The 19,482-nt window shown below is 52.8% G+C and overlaps 2 protein-coding genes across 3 annotated transcripts in view; one reads left to right on the top strand and one right to left on the bottom strand.

The window, feature by feature from the left end:
* Positions 1 to 2,078: 2,078 nt before the first annotated feature.
* The window catches only part of RASSF4 (Ras association domain family member 4), a 34,249-nt gene continuing 16,845 nt past the window's right edge, over positions 2,079 to 19,482 (bottom strand). Inside the window, exons 4-11 of one of the 2 annotated variants that reach the window (XM_010974652.3) lie at positions 13,631 to 13,773; positions 12,156 to 12,247; positions 11,331 to 11,488; positions 7,692 to 7,793; positions 7,371 to 7,422; positions 6,632 to 6,753; positions 5,676 to 5,773; positions 2,079 to 4,454 (exon numbers count right to left, since the gene is read on the bottom strand). In XM_010974652.3, coding sequence (XP_010972954.1) covers positions 4,394 to 4,454; positions 5,676 to 5,773; positions 6,632 to 6,753; positions 7,371 to 7,422; positions 7,692 to 7,793; positions 11,331 to 11,488; positions 12,156 to 12,247; positions 13,631 to 13,773 — 828 coding nt within the window. In that variant the 3' untranslated portion in view covers positions 2,079 to 4,393. The remainder of the gene's footprint in view (positions 4,455 to 5,675; positions 5,774 to 6,631; positions 6,754 to 7,370; positions 7,423 to 7,691; positions 7,794 to 11,330; positions 11,489 to 12,155; positions 12,248 to 13,630; positions 13,774 to 19,482) is intronic. The other variant, XM_010974656.3, reaches the window with a different exon arrangement.
* On the top strand, positions 17,661 to 19,161 carry DEPP1 (DEPP autophagy regulator 1). Its single transcript, XM_010974640.3, has 2 exons — positions 17,661 to 17,954; positions 18,476 to 19,161. The coding sequence occupies exon 2, from the start codon at positions 18,503 to 18,505 to the stop codon at positions 19,127 to 19,129; it is 627 nt and encodes a 208-aa protein (XP_010972942.2). The 5' UTR covers positions 17,661 to 17,954; positions 18,476 to 18,502; the 3' UTR covers positions 19,130 to 19,161.

Here is a 19,482-nt window from a genome sequence, read left to right as displayed (position 1 = left end):
GACTAAGGGGCCAGCTGTATCCTGGGTGAACGAATGGCTTTATTTTAACAGTGGGAAGGTCTTTAATCTATTTTCTGGTAAACATTGCAAGCAGGTAGCATGTGGTTATCACCATGGGAAAAACAAGCTGTTTTTTGATTCCTTCTGGTAATTTGTTCTGGGCAACTCACCCTGTTTTTCCTGAGTCCAGGCCTTCTTTTGCAATCATGTTGATTTTATCCTGTGTTTATTATTTTCTCTGGTTCCTGAGGCCTGATCTGGGAGGACAGTCCTGTTTTAGGAGAGGACACGCCATCACAGGCATCTTCCCTGTATCTTTACATCCATTTACTACCTGAGATATCAGTGAGTGAAGGGACATATAACAAATACCGTAAGGTCTATGGAGAGAGGAACCCAGAACTCCCAAGGAAACCAGCAGGAAACCACAGAACCTAAGAGAAAGTCTGAAATTGTGGTATCATGCATGGTGAGCTGAATTAGCAGCTTTTCAAATTGCCTCTGAAAAGCAAATAACGTTGATAAAAAAAAAATTTGTAACCCCTCAGATGATTGTAGAAGTGTACAGGCAGACCTCATTTTATTGTGCTTTGCAGATATTGTATTTTTTTTTTAACGGAAGGTTTGTGGCAACTCTGCGTTAAGTCTTCTGGTGCTATTTTTCTAATAGCCTTTGCTCACTGGGTGTGTGTGTCACATTTTGGTAATTCTTATCACCGACAAAAATTGTTGCCTGCCATTTAAGTAAACAATGAACATTGCCCGCTATCAAGCCATCAGCCACTGCAGCTGCAATCCCCAATGGTGCACCTGGAGGGTAATTCCGATGGAGAAAAACAGGATACTGGCCCTAGATAGTTAAGATGCATATCTAAGGAGTAATTTCAGTGAGCCCAGACTCTTACATCTTCCCAAAAACAACAACAAAAAAAAAAAGCACTAAATTATTAACTTGAGATGTCTGGTTTTTTTGTGATTAGCAGTAATCCTTTGATGTTCAAGTCCATGTTTTGTTTATTTATTTTCCGCAAAACTCCTATATATCCTGGCTCCTCCCTTACCTCTTTGGAACAGTTCCTCAGAGCTATCTGAGAGGCTGTCTCCTGGACTGTGGCCCTCAGTAAGTTCCCCAAATAAAACCCAACTCACAACCTTTAGGTTGCTGTTTTTTTTTTTTTTAAGTCAACATAACAAATTTTTAGTCTTTCATTATTATATTTATTATGGTGATCGATGATCAATAATCTTTGATGTTGCTATTGTAAAAAGATTATGACTTGCTGAAGGCTCAGAGGATGGTTAGCTTTTTTTTAATCAAGAAAGTATTTTTTATTTAAGGTGTGTACTTTTCTTTAGACATAAAGCTATTGTACACTTAATAGACTACAGCATGGCATAAACGTATCTTTTATATGCACCTGGAAACCAAACAATTTGGGTGATTCACTTTGCTGTGATATTCTGGGTGGTCCGGAACCAAACCTGCAATATCTCTGAGGTATGCCTGTACAAGTCACCCCTTTTTGTGCAACTTGTTAGGGTATTTTCTTAGCTATGTTATTCAGAAGCTAGTTTTGATAATTCTATTTTGCAAGTAACACTTATCAAGACAGGCCTTAAATGAAGTAATATTGTAATAACTGGAAAAAAAAAAAAAAAAACACCCAAACCAAACAAACAAACAAAAACTGGCGAATGTTCACAAAAGGTCTCCTCATCTGATGGCTTCCTGTGTGCCAAGCCCTGTCTTCTCCAGGGCTGACAGGTGTCTTCAGGCTGGAACGTCACACGCACTGTCTTAGCTTCTGGGGACCCATCTCTCTGCCCTGCTGGTCCCCTGACTTTGCAGTGTGTGTGGCCTGCTTCTCCCAGTTAGGAGACCCCTGAACACAGGGTGCACCATGGCTCTGTCTTTGTCCCCCCAGGGCTGAGCACAGGTCTGGCATGAAGCAGGCACTCAGTTACTGCTGAACAATGGACAACGGTTGTCCTTGACCCGAGGTTGTAAATACAGTCTGGGTGTTGCCGGAGGATCGGTTCTTGTCTTGAGCAGGAAAGAATTCAAGAGCAAGCCGTGGTAAAGTGAAAGTAGATTTATTCAGGGAGATAAACACTCCGTAGACAGAGTGCAGGCTGTCTCCGAAGGCAAGAGAGGTGGGCCCCAGGCTGTGGGTGTGGTTAGTTTTTATGGGCTGGGTAACTTCATATGCTAATAATTGCGAGGATTAGTCCAACTATTTTGGGGAAGGGGCCGGGGTTTCCAGGAATTGCACCCCTACCCACTTTTTGGCTTTTTATGGTCAGCCTGGGAACAGTCATGGTGCCCGTAGGTGTGTCATTTAGCATGCTAATGTATTACAATAAATGTCTAATGAGGCCCAAGGCTTACTACAAGTTGAATCTTCTGCCACCCTGGGCTAGTTGGCTCTAATCAGTTTATGTCGCACCCTCAATAGCTTTGCCATTCTTTTAATGGTTGTGCTCTGCCCCCTTCCTTCCTGTCTCATGCGGAGTTATTTTACTACTTCATGGAGGAGCCCTGTTTGAATCATTTTCTATCCTCTCCTGGACCCTGCCACCATCCCACCTGAGCTCCTTCTAGAAGATTCCTGAGGTCCTCCTGATGTTGAGACTCTGTCATTCGGGGTGACCCTATCACTTACTGGCCAGACTACTCCCAACCCCCACCAATGCCTCCTCCTCTGTGCCCTTCAGCTCCCTCAGTCCTCAGGCCCCACACCCATCCCAAGGATGTGCACAGAAAGGAAGGGGTCATGTCATTGTCAAGGGCAGCGGACTGTGGCTCAGCTCTGGCTCTTCTGCCAAACTTGGCCACATGTACTATAGGATAAGAGTTTCAGAAGTTAGAGCCAAGGGTCAGGATGGACACCGACAAGTGGAAAAAAAAGTTTAGTCCTAACTCCTTCAGTTCAGTACAGCATACCTTTATTGAGTACCTAAGAAACGATGCTGCCGAAGATGAGCAGAGACAAGAGAAACTGCAGCAGCCTCCCCTGGCATCTCTGTGCGTGCTTATGTGATAGCGGTGCTAGGTCGGGGCAGTCCTGGTGTGAAGTAACAGTGGGTTCAAACGGCATGGCTGCTCCCAAACTCCGCTCGCAAGCTCTGCTCTTTACAAGAGCTGCTGCATGAGGCAGAGATGGAATCTCTCCTCTATTTGGGAGACTTTATAGTTTTTCCCTTTAAATTCATTATCCACAGGCCCCAGTGGGAGAACTGGGTCTCCAGTTTGAGGTTTTGGACACACACTTCACATGACTGATGTAAACTGTTGCATAACTTTGCAAAGGACTTCTTGTACATTCCAGAAATTCCCCATCAGCTGAAAAACCCAAATTATTCAGTGTCTGGCCCTAGGGAATTCAAAGCCCTTTATCCTCAAACAGACTTTTTTTTTCCCCTCATGGTGCTCCTTTGATGGGAAGTATTGAGAGAGAGGAACGCAAACCCAGAGAGGTCAAGAGGCACACAGGTGTCCGAGGGAGGGCAGCGATGGGGCTGAGTGTGGCCTCCCCAAGCTGCTGCCTGGCAGTCCCCGGACAGCTCCTGGATTCTCTCCCATTTGGGCAGCATCCTTTCAGTGCCACATGGGTCACCTCCTCAATGTGATCAAATTGACACGTTTCTTGCAGTGAGCTCCTTCTAGGAATTCCTCAGGTCCTGCTGAGGAAATTCAGAGTGAGTGCTGCAGAGAGAAAATGGGCTCCTGGTGGTCATATTCCTGGTCTGACCTCTGCCACCAGGGTGCTGGGCTCTGTGAGGCTCACGGAGTGACACCGGAGACTGGAGGCTCGAGGGCCAAGGTCGCCATGGTGAAGTGATGGCTTGGAGCAGGCATGTCCTCTACCTGCTGGCTGCCCTTGCTTCTCCCAGCAGAGTTTCTGAGTGGCAGCATGAGGTGACGGCAGGTGGGGGTCCAGTGGTTCATGTGTCTGATGAGGATAAGGGCTTGTGGTTCTGCAGGAACTCTGGGCCAGGCACTGGGGAGGTAGCTGAAGCCCATGCCCTGGAAGCTAGGTCATGTTCTGCTCTCCTGAGCAAGAGAGGTGTGGAGTGAACAGTGAATAGACCATGCCATCCAGCCACATAACACGGCCCAAGTCACAGCTTCAGGGTTGCTCACTGCTCGGGCCAGTCTCCCATGCAGACCCCAACGAGCAAGTTCCTGGCTCCTCAGGCTTGGGTCTGCATCCTGTGAGTGCTCACCTTGGAGCCAAGCACCAGGGACATGCGACTCATGGCACCTGGGCGGGTGGACAGATAGAAACACAGTTTCTGGATTCCTCAGCTGGTGCAACCAATCAGGGCCTGGCCACCAGCACTCAGTGTGCACCGGCTGCTGGGGGCCCCGGAAGAGGCTGGTGCTGGTGGACTACTTGGCCGCCACCAGCTGCTCCAGGCGCTGTAGCATTGTCAGACGCAGAGCTTGGAACCTGGAAGGAGACACAGCCCAGAGGGCTCACTGATACAGGAGGGAACAGGGAGGGGAAAGCAGAGGGAGAGAGCGCCCAGATGCCTGGGCCCGGAGACCCATGGCTCCCCGACTAGTGGATTAGTGGCCACCATCTCTCCTCTGCCAAGGAGAGGGAGGAGCCACGCCTGCATCCTGGGAGGCCAGTGGCTTCTAGGAACAGTCAAACAGGGCTGCAGACCCTGTCAAGCTTCAAAGCAGAATGCTGCCGTTTCTATTGCAAGATTCTCCAGTAAGTATGGGAGTGTGTGGGAGTAGACAGGCCCTGGCTCTGCGGTCATGGGGTGCTGCCTCCTTCCTCATCTCAGGCTGTTTCTTCTCTGTACACTGACCAGACTGACCCGGTGGCCCCCAGGTCCTTTCCAGCTCGTGTGACACTGCTGACTGCATGTGGACTATTTCCTCTGATTGAGGTCTCTGCAGACTACCTGAATGGGACCTGACGGCCCTGATAGAAGCCTTGGGGTGGGGGTGGTTGGGGGGCTGTGGCTTTCCAAGAATTATTCAGCCAGAAGCAGAATCTGAACCAGCCCGCTGGCCACAGGCCCTGATAGTGAGCAGCCTACCTCAATCCCTCCCTAAGAGGAACTCTGGGGCTGGGCTTTGCCCTACAGATGGAGAGACTGATCACTGGGATGAGCAACCTGGCTGACACAGCTGGGCTCTGATGTAGCTTCCCCAGGAGCCAGCACAGGACACCTGTTCACCTGTCCATTGAACTGGTCCCCTGCACCTGAAAACATCGGCTGGTGCAAGGAGTCCCACTAACGGCTGCTTTTTGGCAGGCTCAGAACTCCCGCAAGGATGAAAGGCCCAGACCAGGCTAAACATGCAGCGAGCAGGCCCCCTCCTCAGACGCTCCTCCAGAACAGTGTCACCAGCAGAACTCACAACCCAGGTCCAGTGCCCACCGTGCTCCTGTCTAACTCTCCTGCCAAGTTTTCACAGCTTGTGCCTGCCCCGTGCTGGTGAGGTGCCGAGGCTAGATGGCCAGCTGTCACCCCAGCTTGGTGTCCATTTCAAGCCAGGGGCCAGAGGGCGGTTAGCAGGCCTCCCCAAGCCGCATGAGGGCACCCGGCACTCCGGGAGGGGAGAGCTCTCCCAGCCCCGGGCCCGGGGCGTCTGCCCTGCAGACTTGCCCTGATGGGCAGGACCCACGACTGGCTCTTTAAGTGCTGCTTACTTCATGGTCAGTTTGATTATTTCTCTTTCCTCCTCTTCTTTTAATTTTTCAACAAAACTGTCCAGCACCGGCATTTCAAACTTAATGTACTGAGCGACCTAGAAAATCCAAGAACATTTTAATGTGCTTTAAATTAGAAGCCAAACATACGTTTTCTTTTCCTCATGGCTTCCAGAGCCAATGGCATGGCCGACTCGGCAACGTCTCATATCCAAGGAAGAGGCTGCCCTCTAGTCTCCCACCCGCAACGCTGTTCTGTGTGTGCCAGGACGCGAGGCTGGAGCCCATTCTGACCTCAGAGGGAATTCTGAACAGTGGGAGGAAAGATCCAGCTGAATTTTAGGAAAAGCATTTAATAGTGAGCAGAGTCACACTGGGTATTCTCTGCGGGGTGGGGAGGAGATGGTGGGAACGCATTGTTTCCAACAATGGAATGAAACTACACTAGTCTGTGAATGCACAGGGACACAGGGTCACCAGGCCTGCTCCTTTGGGTCCACACCCTGTCGGTTTTTCTGTGCTGGGGAGTCTGGAAATGTGCTCATCGCCCAGCCAGGACCCAGGTTGTCCTGAGACACAGAGACCCTTAGGTTCCTTTCCATAAGCCCCCATCAGGCCCTAGTTAAGGAACCCTTAACCAGGCCACATCTTTAATGTTATAACAACAGAACACACTTCAGTGAAGCCAGAGACTACCTGCCTGAGAGAGGAAAAGGCCAGGCCATGATTTTCTAAGACCCAACATCTTTTTTCCCTAAGCCAGCGGATGGATCTGGTGATGTCTCACAGGAAGAAGGGCTGGAATCAGCACTGCGCTGGTCCTTCAGGACGGCCGTGGGGCCCCTGGAAACACCGCCCAAGAGGGCTCTGCCCGAGGTCACCATAAGAGTCCTTGGGAGTCCCCACGCTGTCACCCAGCCCCTCCCTCAGGAGAAAGCCCCCCAGCCCCCACTCACATCATGGGGGACTTCCTCGCCCAAGTCAGCCTCCATCAGGAATATCTTGGCGATCTTCTCACATGGCCCATGCAGGATTCTGGAAATCAGTGGGTACTCACAGTCTTTTAATTTTGTCCGCTCTGAAAAACGAGGTTGTAGACAAAATTCATGGGAAATTAGGAACACTTGTCTTTGTTCCGGGACCAGAATGAGATGGAAGACAGATGTCCAGGGGTCCTGGCAACACCACCAGCTGTTGTGTGGTAGACAGTGCCCTGAGGATGTGTGATCACGTCATTCTGCAAAGGCCCAGCTTGGGGAGAAACAGAGGCCGAAGGAGCGGGAGATGGGAAGTGGACCTGCGGAGGCCAGGCCCACTCAGTGATCAGACCTGGGCTGTGCACAGAGGGTCGTGCAGCGTGGGCTCTGCAACAGCAGGTGTCAGTGGGCGAGGGGCTTCAGATCCACCTCGAAGACCCAGATGCCCCTCCTCCCCACTCCCCGCTGAACCTACTGGAGACAGCGGCTTCCCACGTGGTTTTGCTGGCACTCTGAAAGGGATGACAAGTGTGCCTGGATCTGGGCCTGGGAGGGGCGATCAATGTGGGGGCACAGCGTGTCCCAAGGCCAGGAGGGCCAGCTGCCCCGGGCCTGCCGCACAAGTCAGCCCAGCCCTCGGAGAAGGAGCACACAGAGTGAGCTTGCCAAATGGACAGACTTTTGTTTTTCTGATGAAGAAGTAAAGGCAGACACTTACCCCCAGACTCATGGACCATGTAGAGAGCAAACTCACTGGGGCCATTTTCCACCTGCACAGGCAGGGACAGAAAGTCAGGCCATGGCTTTTTCAATATAGGAGAGATAGAAAGGGACCCCTGGCAGTAATCACATCCCCAGTGTCACACACACAAATCCCAGGGACCCTCCCCTCCTTCTGCTTAAATTCCAGAGACGCCAGCTCAGCAGAGGAAACCTCCCTGCTTCTACCCAAAGAGCCAAGGGCTCTTGCCAGCCCCCTCCCCCCATGCAACAGCAAACCACCGGCATCTGGGGCAAGGCCGCAGGGGGCCAGACTTACTCGGAACTTGTTCAGCAGCAGGGTGAGCACCTGCAGAGTGGTCATGGTGCTGTTGACTCTCACGTTGGTCATGGACCCATAGGCAGGAGTGAACACGGAAGTCTGTACAGGAAGGGGGAGGCAGTTCAGGGCAAGGCCAGTGGGGACACGGGGCTGACGTCACACGGGGCTGGGCATCCTGTTGGCCAGATGCTACCAAGAAGACTGGAGCAGCAGGTGAACTTGGGCCCTGGGTACACCTGCATTGTCCATTCACACAGATTCTACCCAAGCTGTGCCCAGATCTGGGCAGTTGTAATAGCTCACATCTTACGATGGGCTCTAAGAATGATGCCAAGAAAGCTGTAAGGGCCAGCTCTCTGGATTCTAGGTAACCAGGGCCCTGGATGAAATTCCCAGGGGTCTGAGGGACCAGTCTCTCCTTCACTCTTTCTATCCATCAAATCACTAAGTGTCTGCTGATTCGAAGGCTGAAAGTTCTCAAAGCTGCCCTTCCTCTCCATCCTCCCAAAGTAGAGGCCCTCGATTTACACTGCATCAGCCTCCCAACGTTTCCCCTTCCCGTCTCAGCCCTTTCAATCCATTTTCCACACTGTTGCCTGAAGGAACGATCTTTCAAAAATTTTACAACTTGAAGGGTGTTCTGGACCAGCTGCATAAAGCCTCTGGCACCGCCGGCCCAGACTCCTGAGTCAAAGTCTGCACTTGAGGAAAATGGCCTGAGATGCTATCAGTACAGTATGATTTGAGGCGTACTGTCTTAGAGCACAGCCCACAGCCTAAACAATGCCATCATGGCTCCTCTGACATCATGCCCGTGTGGTACCGTGGTTCCCGCCCACGCACCCTGTGTTCCAGCCACACAGCTTCTGCACCCCAGTTTGGGGGCCAGTGATATTCTTGAAGGCATCTTGCCTTTGTTCATGAGACACCGTATGTGAAGTCAGCCAGGGCATTGCCTGAGGCTAAACAAGTCCTCAGTGAACACTAGCCAGGTAGTAAGCCCGCGAAACACTTTACATATAATCTTGCATTTAATCCTCGTAACAGCCCTGAGAAGTATCTGTCACTAGTCTCCTTTTCTTCGGAAAGACATGGAGACTTAGAGAGGTTAAGTAGCAAGTCGGCATCACCCATCTAGAAAGGACAGAGCCACCCCAAACCTCAGGCTTTACCACCGAAGCACAGGGGGCCTCCCTGCGTGCACGGCTCCCCTGTGGGTAAGCTCCTCCCCGCTTTCCAAAATGGAATTCCAGTTCACACATTCCTCCTACAGGGTCCTAGCCCTGCTTTTCCCAGGATGTAACTGGGGCTCGGGACGTGTGAGGGACTTGTTCAGTGTCCCCAGCTGGTCCCCAAGTACTAGAGCCAGACTCAAACCCAGACCTGCCTTCTCCACAGTGGAGACGTGGAATGACTCTGGGTTATACAGAAAGGTAGATGAGGCTTTCAGTTTCCAGGAAATGTGGACTAGAGGAGTCCAGCTATTTCTAGGAGGAGAGAGGTCATGTCAACAAGACATTGTTAGCGTTTCTTCTGCCTGAAGTCCTTTCTCAAGCTGATACCAATCGGCTCCCAGTAGGAACAAAGGTCCCCTGGCTGTTTTCCCATCTCTGACCACTATGATTTCTCCCTCAAAGAACACACTGAGTTTAACAGGTCAGGGACAAGCAGTGAAAACAGGTACCAAGCTTTACCCAATCTGGAAACCAAGCCAACATTATTGTGAATAAGAACAGTTTTGGAAAATAATTGAGTGTAGCAGTAGTATACAGTTCTAAGAAATAAAACCTAGAACAACCACCGAGGAAATTAATTCTAGGAATTTCTTTCTTTCTTTCTTAAAATTGTTGCCTATGACTCAAGTACTTTGTTACCTGATTTCTAAGGACACTGATTCTGAAAGGATGTAGAACAAGGTGAAAAAGAGGGGGCCCCTCACTCATCCAGGAGATGAGTCCACTGTCCAACATGCCTGAGACACAAGTTCATGTCCTGGAAGGTACTCTGTTTGCCTGGAAGAACGGAATCGCATTTCGCAGGTAAAGCTGTGAGTGGGGGGAAAGCTGCCTTGACCAGGTGACAGGCTAGTGTGTCGAGTGTGGGGCTGGCTAGGAAGCCCTTCTTGGGAGGATGGCTCCAATGGATGTGAAAGGCTGTGATGAAAGCCCCCACTGTTCATTTCTGTTCATTTCAAAGGCTACAGAGCACTCAGACATCTCCACGTCCTCGTGACATTTGCAATGACTAACATAAGGTTTATTGTGTCCAACACACCTCTTAGAGATGAATGGCTCCCTTAGAGGAGAAGTGAATGTACTGAAAACAAACCCACTATTCAGTACCTTGAGTCATGGAGCAAAAGCCTCCATTTTTAGAAATGCAGAACTAGAAAGAGCTTAAACCCGTGCAAATAGTCTTTTAAATTTTTTGAAGAATCCCTTAAAACAGCGTATTAATATATATTCAAATACCAGCAGGTGGTGCTTACTTAACACTTTACAGACCAAACCCCTTTGGAACAAGATACAAAGACTACTCAAATCCGATGGCGGGTCCTTGGGCTAATTTAAACACTCTTAATCTCTGTGTAACTTCAGCTCTCCCTCACTCTCACCCTCTCGGGAAACTCTACTCTCAAATAGTCCTGGGTTTTCCTGGATTTAGCAGAGATACCCTCTCATCACTCATTATCACATGCTGCAAACTTAGCAGGGAGTGGAGGGAGGGCTTGTTAGTAAAGCAGAGTGCCTTCAGCTCATTTTGTTGCATTCTTCATCCTCCAGTGCAGGGCACCCCCAGAGCAGCTTGACTGGCTCCTGGCAGACCTCCCCTGTGCGACTGTCCTTCACATCTGACCCTGGCCCCCTCCTCCTCCCATGAGTCATCACCTATCAAGAAGGGCAGCTGCTTAACCTGGAAACCTTGGCTTCCAATTTCTCAGTGCTGCAGGATGTGGCCCTGTTACAGGACACTCCATCCAGGCCTCACCCAAACTGCCACTCAAGCCATTTATAGTAACAATCAACTTCTCTTTTTACAGTTTGGTTTGTTTATGGAATGATGTCATCTGGGGAAGGAGATCTTTTTTCCTGAGGTCAGTACAATACATCCTTGGACAAAAGGCTAAGTGCTGGGAATCGGGAGCAGTGTGGGTTCTCTGGGACCCAGACCCACGTGCTCCTGGGCTCACCCCAACCAAGTTGGCTTAATCTACTGCGTGACATGACAGTAGGGTACATGACGTTCCCGTGAAAATCTCAGCTGAGCTCGGGTGGAAACCTCCGAGAAAACTGCCTGGTTAAAGATTAATTTGGCATCACGTTCCAAAAATCCCTGCAACTCGTGGGAATGAACTGACAGTGTGTGTGTGGCGGAAAAAATACAGGCTTTGGAGTCATGAACTGGAACATTGTTTCGATGTGACTTTGGGCAAGAGATTGCCCCTCCTGAGCCCGTTTCTCCATCAGGACAGGGGCACGACCACATCTGCACACAGGGTCATGGTGAGGGTGAATTCTGGCATGACTATCACTGGACCCAGCCTACAGAAGGCCCAACGACTGCACGCTTGCTTGGGGCAGGTTCCCTGTGGCCTCAGCTTCAGGGCTCAGAGGAGAGGCCGGGCTGGGACATCACCTTGTGGTTGTAAAAGTGCCCGTTGATGGAGAAGCGGTGTCGCCGGATCTTCTGGGCCTCCCCGGGTGCGCGGCACCTGGGCCTTCTCTGGACCACACAGGCTGCATCGCTCTTGGTCCGCATCAGCTGTGGGGTCTCCTCGTCCTCCTCCAGGGGCTCTGCAGCGGGAAATGGACTGGAGGGTCAGGCCTTGGGGCACACTGGTGACAGCACCGCTCCTGTGGCCGTGCTCTGTGTGGGGCAGCAGACAGTAACATTAACGCTGTCCCTGCGCCAGAGGCCGGGCTCCAGCTTGAGTGATGCCCGCCTTGCAGACAGGAAAGGTGACCCCCAGACGGGATAACCTGTGTCACGGCAGAGGGCCATAGGCGTCTGGGCCTCTGTCTCTGGGCACCCAGGGCAGGTCTTTGACAGCCCCCATCCCTGTCCTCTGGGACAAGCACTTCACTGAGTGTGAGTGGGGACCACAGGGGGACAGACACATGGTCATGGGTCCCAGTATGGAGGGAAGAGTCCCAGGGGCCTGCAAGGCCCTCTGCTGATGTTCTCTTGTTTCTGTAAGACAGCACAGTACAAGGACTCAGGCAAACGACATCAAACAATGTCACCTCTGCAAGCCTCTGCTTCCTTATCCCTAAGCGAGGAGTCAAGGAGAATGCCACAGATGGAGGAGAGATTTAGCAGGGGCTGCTCCTGAAGGCAAATGAAGCCACTCTTTGCTGCTCCACAAAGCTGGTCTTCAGAGACGGTGGACATGAGCCAACCCCGCCTCTCCTACCCCAGACGAGTGGGACAGGGTCCCACGTAGCTCGAGGGCCCCCTTACCTGAGCCGTCTCTAGAATTCTCCTCCCTGTGTCCAGCCTGAGCACTTGGTTCCTGGGCTGTGACCCCACCATCCTGAAGAGGTGGCTCCTTCCTAAAAGAAGACAGTCATGGTTCTCAGAGGGCTGTTGGCAGAGGAAAGTAACTCTGGCCAAAGAGAAGAGGCTCAGCTGACTCTAGACAGGACACAGAGAGGCAGGGCAGGCAGAGTCGAGGCCAGGATTTCCCACCAAGTCTATGTCAAAGATGTAAAGGAAAGCAGAGGATTGTCACAGTGTCTGCTGGGAGGAGAGGGAGTCTGCCCTGCAGATCTGAGTGGCCTGTGCTGGGCCCCACTGCACGGACACAGGGACACACACAGTGCCTGCGCTCCTGGGCACCGGGCAGAAGTGGCTGGCCTCTGCGGCCACGTGCCGAGTGCGCTCTCTGGGCTGCCCTCAGGCCTGGGGGAGTCGGGCAGGAGCGACCTGGAGGGGGCCGACCTCCAGGCCACTGAGCAGAGTGAACTCCAAGCCAGGGCAGCCGGTGAGGGGCTGGAGGACTGGGTGCGATAGGACCTAACCGTGCAGAGAGAGCGAGCCGGGGAGGAGCCTGGCCAACGCTGAGAGGCCTCTGAGGGTCCTTGTCTGAGACTGCTCGTGTGACCAGTTTTACCTTGGGGAGGGGGAAACACGAGTCATCCTGGCGGCCTCTCTAAGGAGCCCATCCGCACTTGACCAGGGACACCTGGGGCTGCCAGGGGTGTCAGCCTGCTAAGTAAGGGCCCTCAGCGCAGCAACTTTACTTGAATTTTTGAAGGGGAAAACGTTTTAAATTTCTGAATTTTAGAAAGATTTAGCACACACAGAAGCAAGCAAAACTCAGCAGCCAACTGCCTGTCTTTGCGGCTGGGGTGGGACAAGGCAAACGTCCATTAAACGGTAAGACCGGTGGAAAACCATTTTGTCCTGATCAAAACATTCCTCTGATGTTAAAAGAAATCTGATAGTAAATTCTGAAAAAAATTATAAAACGAAGTTCTGATATTGAAATAAAAGCAGAGCAGGAGGAGGCTAAATGTGTACGTATTTTTAAAGATTGAAGAGGAGATGCTGCGATACTGAGCTTGCAAAAGGTGTTGGGAGCTCCCCACCTACAGCCCGCTCTCTCTTACAGACAAGGAATGTTTGAGAAACACAACTGGAGGTGAAGGGAGCCTGGACCCTTCTCCAGGAGGGCGGTGACTTGGTCGTCATGGAGAAGGACCATTGAGGGTGAGGCTGCAGGTTGGCGGGTGAGGTCGTGGTCTGAGGCAGTCGCGGGGGTGACAGGGAGGAGGCTGGGTTATGCTCCCAGACCCGTGCCCCAAACCAGAATGGGGCTTTCACCCTGAAGCTGAGATCAATTTCCCCCACCCCCGACACCCCAAACAGTACTTTTGGGTTGAACAGGTGTCCTGGAGACCACCTGGCCCCGCCCCTCCCAGCCTGGCACTCACGGGTGGCAGCTGGATTGTCCAGGCATCCAGGAGGTAGAGGAGAGGTGTACTCGCTCCCTGTCATCCTGTATCTGCAGCCGGATGGGCCGCCTCAGTCCCCAGGAGATGCTGAGGAGCCCCTCGATGACCAGAGCCCCTTCTTCCTGTGGGGACCCACACAGATCAGCCTCTTCCCCGAGAGCAGCCGCCCTCAGGGGTCACTGTCCCCCTTCCCCATCCCCGTCAGGACTTAGCACCAGTCCATGGGACTCGCTGTGTGCTCGGGGCCCCCAAACACACCCTCCCTGGGGTCCTGCCCTCCTCCAGGGGAAGGCCTGCGAACTTCTATGTGCTCCAAGGCACGAGGCCACGGGCCCGAGAGGAAGCCTGAGGCGTGCCCTTCCACCGCTTGGCTGCTCGGTCCCGGCCAGCAGCTGAGTCAGGTGTCCCACGGGAACGCAGCTGCTGTCTGGCCGGCACGTTCACACAGCGGCAAGGAAACATGTTCCAGGGAAACATGGCCGTGCTGACACCAGTGCCACACAAGATGCCTCTCCACCCATCACTGCCTGGACAGGGGGTCCCAGGGTCACCTGGTCCTCAGGGACTGTGCCAAAGTCACTCACGCCCACTCCAGCAGAGACGGCTGCTCCTCAGAGCTGGGTCTCAGCCTTACCCTTCTCCCTACACTGTTCCCATTAGTGGGCTGAACCCACCCCCAGATTTCCAAGCTGGTTTCTTTCCTGAGGGCCATTCTTGCTTTTCTCACCACCTGGGACACAGCCAGCTCACGGCCCACCACTGGCACACACACATAGAATATCTATGACAGTTCCCATCCTGTGTCCCCAGCCAGCCTTCATATCACTAGGTCTGCAGATGGCACGGCTACTCCACTGCCGCCAAACCCTGAGGTCTTAATGGACAGAGCCCTCCAGAGGCATCCTCGGCCAGCTCCCACTCATTCCCCTCAGGTCCTTGATTCTGTTTCTCTGACCTATTTCCGGCTCCTGTCTGCGCATGACCACCTCTGGGCTCTCCGTGCTCAGCCCAGTCACCCCAACGTGTGGGCATGGCCAGGCTGCCTTGTCTGCGCCCTCAGAGCACCTGCCAGAAACCTTCTCAGCCTCACTCTTCCCCAGAACCCAGGTCTTCCCAGCACTGTGCTACAAATCTGCTTTGATATTCATCTTTTGGCAATGAACTTAAAATATCACTCTCCCAATGCGATCTCAAGCACCATTTTAGATTCACAAATTCCATTTTTTAATTGGGAGTTTGGGATTTGCAGATACTGACTGGTATATATAAAATAGATTAAAAGCTTATACTGTATAGTACAGGGAAATATATTCAATATCTTATAGTAGCTTACGGTGAAAAAGAATATGAAAACGAATATATGTACATTCATGTATGACTGAAGCATTGTGCTGTATACCAGAAATTGACACAACATTGTAAACTGACTATATATACTTCAATAAAAAAATAAATAAAAATAAAAATAACAAATTCCATTTCTTTCTCCTGGCTGGCACTGAAAACACTGTGAGAACAGAGACCTTCTGGAAAGCTTTATGTCCCTGGCAGTGCTTACAGAGGTGTCCTGCAGTGTCAATTTCACGGTTAGTTAGTAAGAGTTTAAAACACCCTGCTATCCACAGAGAAAACAGTGCTCTGTTCAAGGGTATCAAAAACACACATCGCTTTCTGGAATGGCCTTGCACTATTTGCGAAAAAAGAAAACAAACAGCAAAAAGACCCTAGAGCTATTTTTGATAACCTCTGATGCTCCATGGGCGCAGATACGTAACTAACCCTCCCTGGAAAGGAAAGACTAGATTGATCCAGTGGAGTTAAAGGTCTCGTGGGAAGAGTAAAAAAACCCAAAGTGGGGCTCAGTTCTTTATCAGTCTTGGCTTCAGACACCTCTGTCAGATGTCGATACATCGCCAGAGAGAGCCTCTGCCCCACCAGGAACATCTTGCCGTGTTCATTCACATGTTTATTCATAGACACCAGCCCCAGGATGGACTCTGGGTGGAGGGAGAAGCAGCAGACACCGCTCCAGGCCATTTGATGTTTCAGGGGGAGGAAAAGGGGGCACCTCTGGGGCAGGGGCAGTGAGGTTGGACATGCTGAGGCCAGGCTTCAAAGATACCATGTGAAGGTTCTGGGGGCTGTGCAGGGAGGAAGGAGGCAGGAAGACTTGCTCTGGGACTGGGAGCTGCTGCCTCCAAGGCCAGGCTGAGCTGTGCTGGGGATCGGCTGGCCTGATGTGACTCAGCATGGGTGCCCCTAATCTGAGCCCCCTACTGCTGCTCTGGCACCCCTCAGCCTGCCCTCATAAGAATGGAGGGGCTGCCCTGTCTGCCTGCAGCATTCCCTGATCGAATCAGAGGAGGCCCAAGGTAGAGGAGAGGCACCCCTAGGCTACTGGGCAGCCCTTACCCTCCAGGTGGGGAAGGACATGACAAAAACACAGGTCCGGGAAATCCTACACGTTAGGCAATCATCCTGGGCCCTCTAATTCACTGACCCAGCCAACACTTCCCTCCTCCACGCAGTCTACTGGCTCACTTGCTTGTTGCTAATGAATCAAAGAGAGCCAGAGAAACAGACGCAGGCTGCACAGAAGCTTCCAGATAGAAGAGCCATCAAGGTAGGAATTTCATGTCTAACGGAAATCCCCATCACTGGTTGGCCCCATCCTTGGCCCATCAGGAAGACCCCGTCCAGAAGGCATGCACGTGGGACTGCCAGGCCCTCCTGCTTTGCCTCGGCATGTGGGGTCTGCTCAGCAGTCAGACCTCAGGCTCGGATTGCTGTCTCGGGGACTGCTTTCTGTCCACTGCCTGCAGAGGCAAGACAGACATGTCCTGGGTGGTCTCATGCTGGGCGGATGATGATCTGAGGTCTGTCTGAGAAGTGCATAGCGCTGGCTTTTACAAGAGCTTTCCAGGGTTGCCCAGCTCGGCCTCAGCCGCCTCCTGTGCTGACACACTCACCCCAGACATTGGCAGTGGCTGCCTAACACAGCCCAGGTGTTTCCCAGTCTCCCTGTTAGCTGCCCCTTTTGGCCCATGCACAGCGGCTAAGTTCCAATCCTTTGAAGCAGATGCTAGATTCTTGCATCCTTGTTTGAACCCTGCAACGTCCTTCCAGCCCCTTCAGAGGGAGACCCAGTGTCCACGCCAAGACACACTGACTACTCCTTACGTGGGCCCATCATGCAGGCCCTTTGCTGTCCCCCGAGCATGCCCAGGACACTCTCATCACAGTGGCTTTGAACATGCTGACCCCTCCACGGGGAACACACGACACTCATTTGCTCAGATCTCTGCTCAATGTCCCCTCTTAGCGCAGACACTCCTGACCTGTCCACCACAGGGCAGCTGTCCTTCCCTGTGCAGCTGTGGTTGGTACCCAACATTACAGCACCGAGCCACTGAGTACTTAATCCTCTTCCTCACTAAAAGCTGAGCTCTAGGACGCAGTGACTTCATTCACTGCTTCATTCTCCGTGCCTAGAACAGTCACGGGTGCACAGGAGTCCTAATTAGACACCTGGGAAGCAAATAAACAAAGCAGCTCTCATCTGAAAGCACCACATCTGGAAAGGAGTGAGACCAGGACCCCGCAAGCTGCCCTTGGTCCCAGACGAAGGGGGGTATATCTCGATTCCCAGCAGGCCCAGGAGCCCGGCCTCCGCCGCCCCCAGGCTGAGCCCTGCATTGCCCTGTCTGGCAAAGTGCCTTGCAGGTGCAGGCCCAGGCCTCTGCCAGAGCTCACACCCGGCCAGGGTGTCCTGGGGTTGCAGGCTGCTGGTGTAAGATGTAGTGGGGAGCCCTTCTAGGTGACGGTGGCAGACCCCGAGGCTGCTTGGGGGAGCCCGGTGGAGCTCCCGCCTCTCCCAGTGGCCTGAGGTGGCAGGAGTTGTGGCCACCCCACCCTCACTCTGCAGAGTAAACATTCCCAGAACCTCCCACAGGCACAAACACTTGCTCCAAGCTGGCAGCTGGACCAGACCCCGCCCACCAAGCTGTTTTCTTCTGAGAGCCTTCCTGAGCACTGCTATTTTTGGCCCTCATGACAGTAACTGATTGTGGGTGGAAATGTATAAAAGCAACTGCCAGGTCCCGGGATTCGTCAGACAGCTCAGGGAGGAGACCACCCTGGGCCCCAGCACATCTGACAGAGGTTACATCCTCGCCCTCCTCCCAGAAATCCGACGTTGGACCCAGCGCTCCAGCTCCCGGACCCCTATCCCTCTGCTCTGAGTTTCCTGGGACTTCCTTGCTCATCCAGCTTCCCAGCTACCCCCAGACCTCCTCCGCTACAGGTAAGAGTCCTTTGAGGGCACTTCTCAACGTTGGATGTGCACAGCCTCACTGCAGGTTAGAGACCAGAATGCAGCTTAAAGCTACAGAGGGCTTTATATTTATAAAGGGTTTTCACATGAGGTATCATTCCATATGTTTCTCCGAGCACCCCCGAGAGGTGGGGATTTATAACCTCATTTTATGGACGAGTAAGCGGAGGCTTGGAGACGGAACTTTGCCAAAGGACCCCAGGTCAGGAAGTGCAGAGCTTGGTTTTAAAGGCAGATTTCCTCTGACTACTGTCCCTTAGGGCTGGGTTCTCTTATTTGAACAGGGTCTTAAACAACAGTAATGATTGAGCCTTAAGTAATGTTGGCAGGAAGGAAGAGTCCAGGAGTTCGAGACTGGTCTTGGATCTGTAGACTTTACACCGCTCTCAGGCATATGTTTCCCCCAGACAGCTCAGATGGGGGAGGGGACACAGGAGGGGTGTCAGGATGGTACGGCAGTCCCTCACCCCTGGTCCCCTGTCAATCAACAGGTTGCTGCTTCCCCGTTGCCGGCAGCCATGAGGTCCCGGCTTTTGCTTTCTGTGGCCCACCTGCCCACGATTCGGGAGACCTCGGAGGAGATGCTGCCTGGGGTTCCTGGAGAGGAGCCCCCCGCCTCCCCCAGCCTGGACGACTACGTGAGGTCCATCTGTCAGCTAGCCCAGCCCACCTCGGTGCTGGATGAGGCCGCAGCCAGGGCCCGACCCAGCAGACCCCACCGGCCAGCCCGTTCCTGCGAGAAGAGCCGCCCCACTGGGTCCCTACGGGACATCACCACCCGCTTCAGCGGCCAGCAGCCCGCACTGCCTGGGGCTAGCCCTGCTGACCCCCTGGACTGGCTCTTTGGGGAGTCTCAGGAAAAGCGGCCAAGTAGGAGGGACCTGCCAAGGAGTACGGCACCCTCGGCTGACCCCTGGGCTTCATGCAGACAGATGGACAGTGGCAAGGCCCAGGGGGCCCCCCGCGGGAGGCTCTGTGATGCCAGGGCACCAGGGCACTCTCTGGGGAGACCATCGAGGAACTGGCGTCAGTGTTCCCAGGCATCCAGGCAATGTGGCCAGGATGCAGCCTCCCCCACCAGCCCCCGTCCCAGAAGCGTCCTCAGAACTCTCTATTTGCACCTCCCAGTGATCCATGAACTGTGACCCCTCCCCAATAAAGGCTTCTGTAAATCGCACCAGGTCTGTGTCAGCTCCCCACCCTCCCGTTGAGGTGGGCACTGCTCCTGGCGGGGCTCTGGGAGAGAACTGCCTCTCTGCAAGGGCTGTATTTGGCAATTCGTAGGGAGACCCCTACTCTGAATAATGTCATTATCTCACATGATGTGGTGTTAATTAGCTACTCATCCCATCTGCGCTGTCCCTGACCAGCTGATCACCTTGGGCGAGTAATTTAATGTCTCTGTTCCTAGGTTTTCTCATGGGTAAAACGGGGATAATGAATGGGACCTGCCTCCTAGGCTGTGCCGACGAGTAAATGGGCTAAAACCCACACACAT

Source organism: Camelus dromedarius, chromosome 8, assembly GCF_036321535.1.
Source record: "Camelus dromedarius isolate mCamDro1 chromosome 8, mCamDro1.pat, whole genome shotgun sequence".
NCBI lineage: Eukaryota > Metazoa > Chordata > Mammalia > Artiodactyla > Camelidae > Camelus > Camelus dromedarius.
Note: the sequence above shows the minus strand (reverse complement) of the source record. Positions and strands in the feature narration are given on the sequence as shown.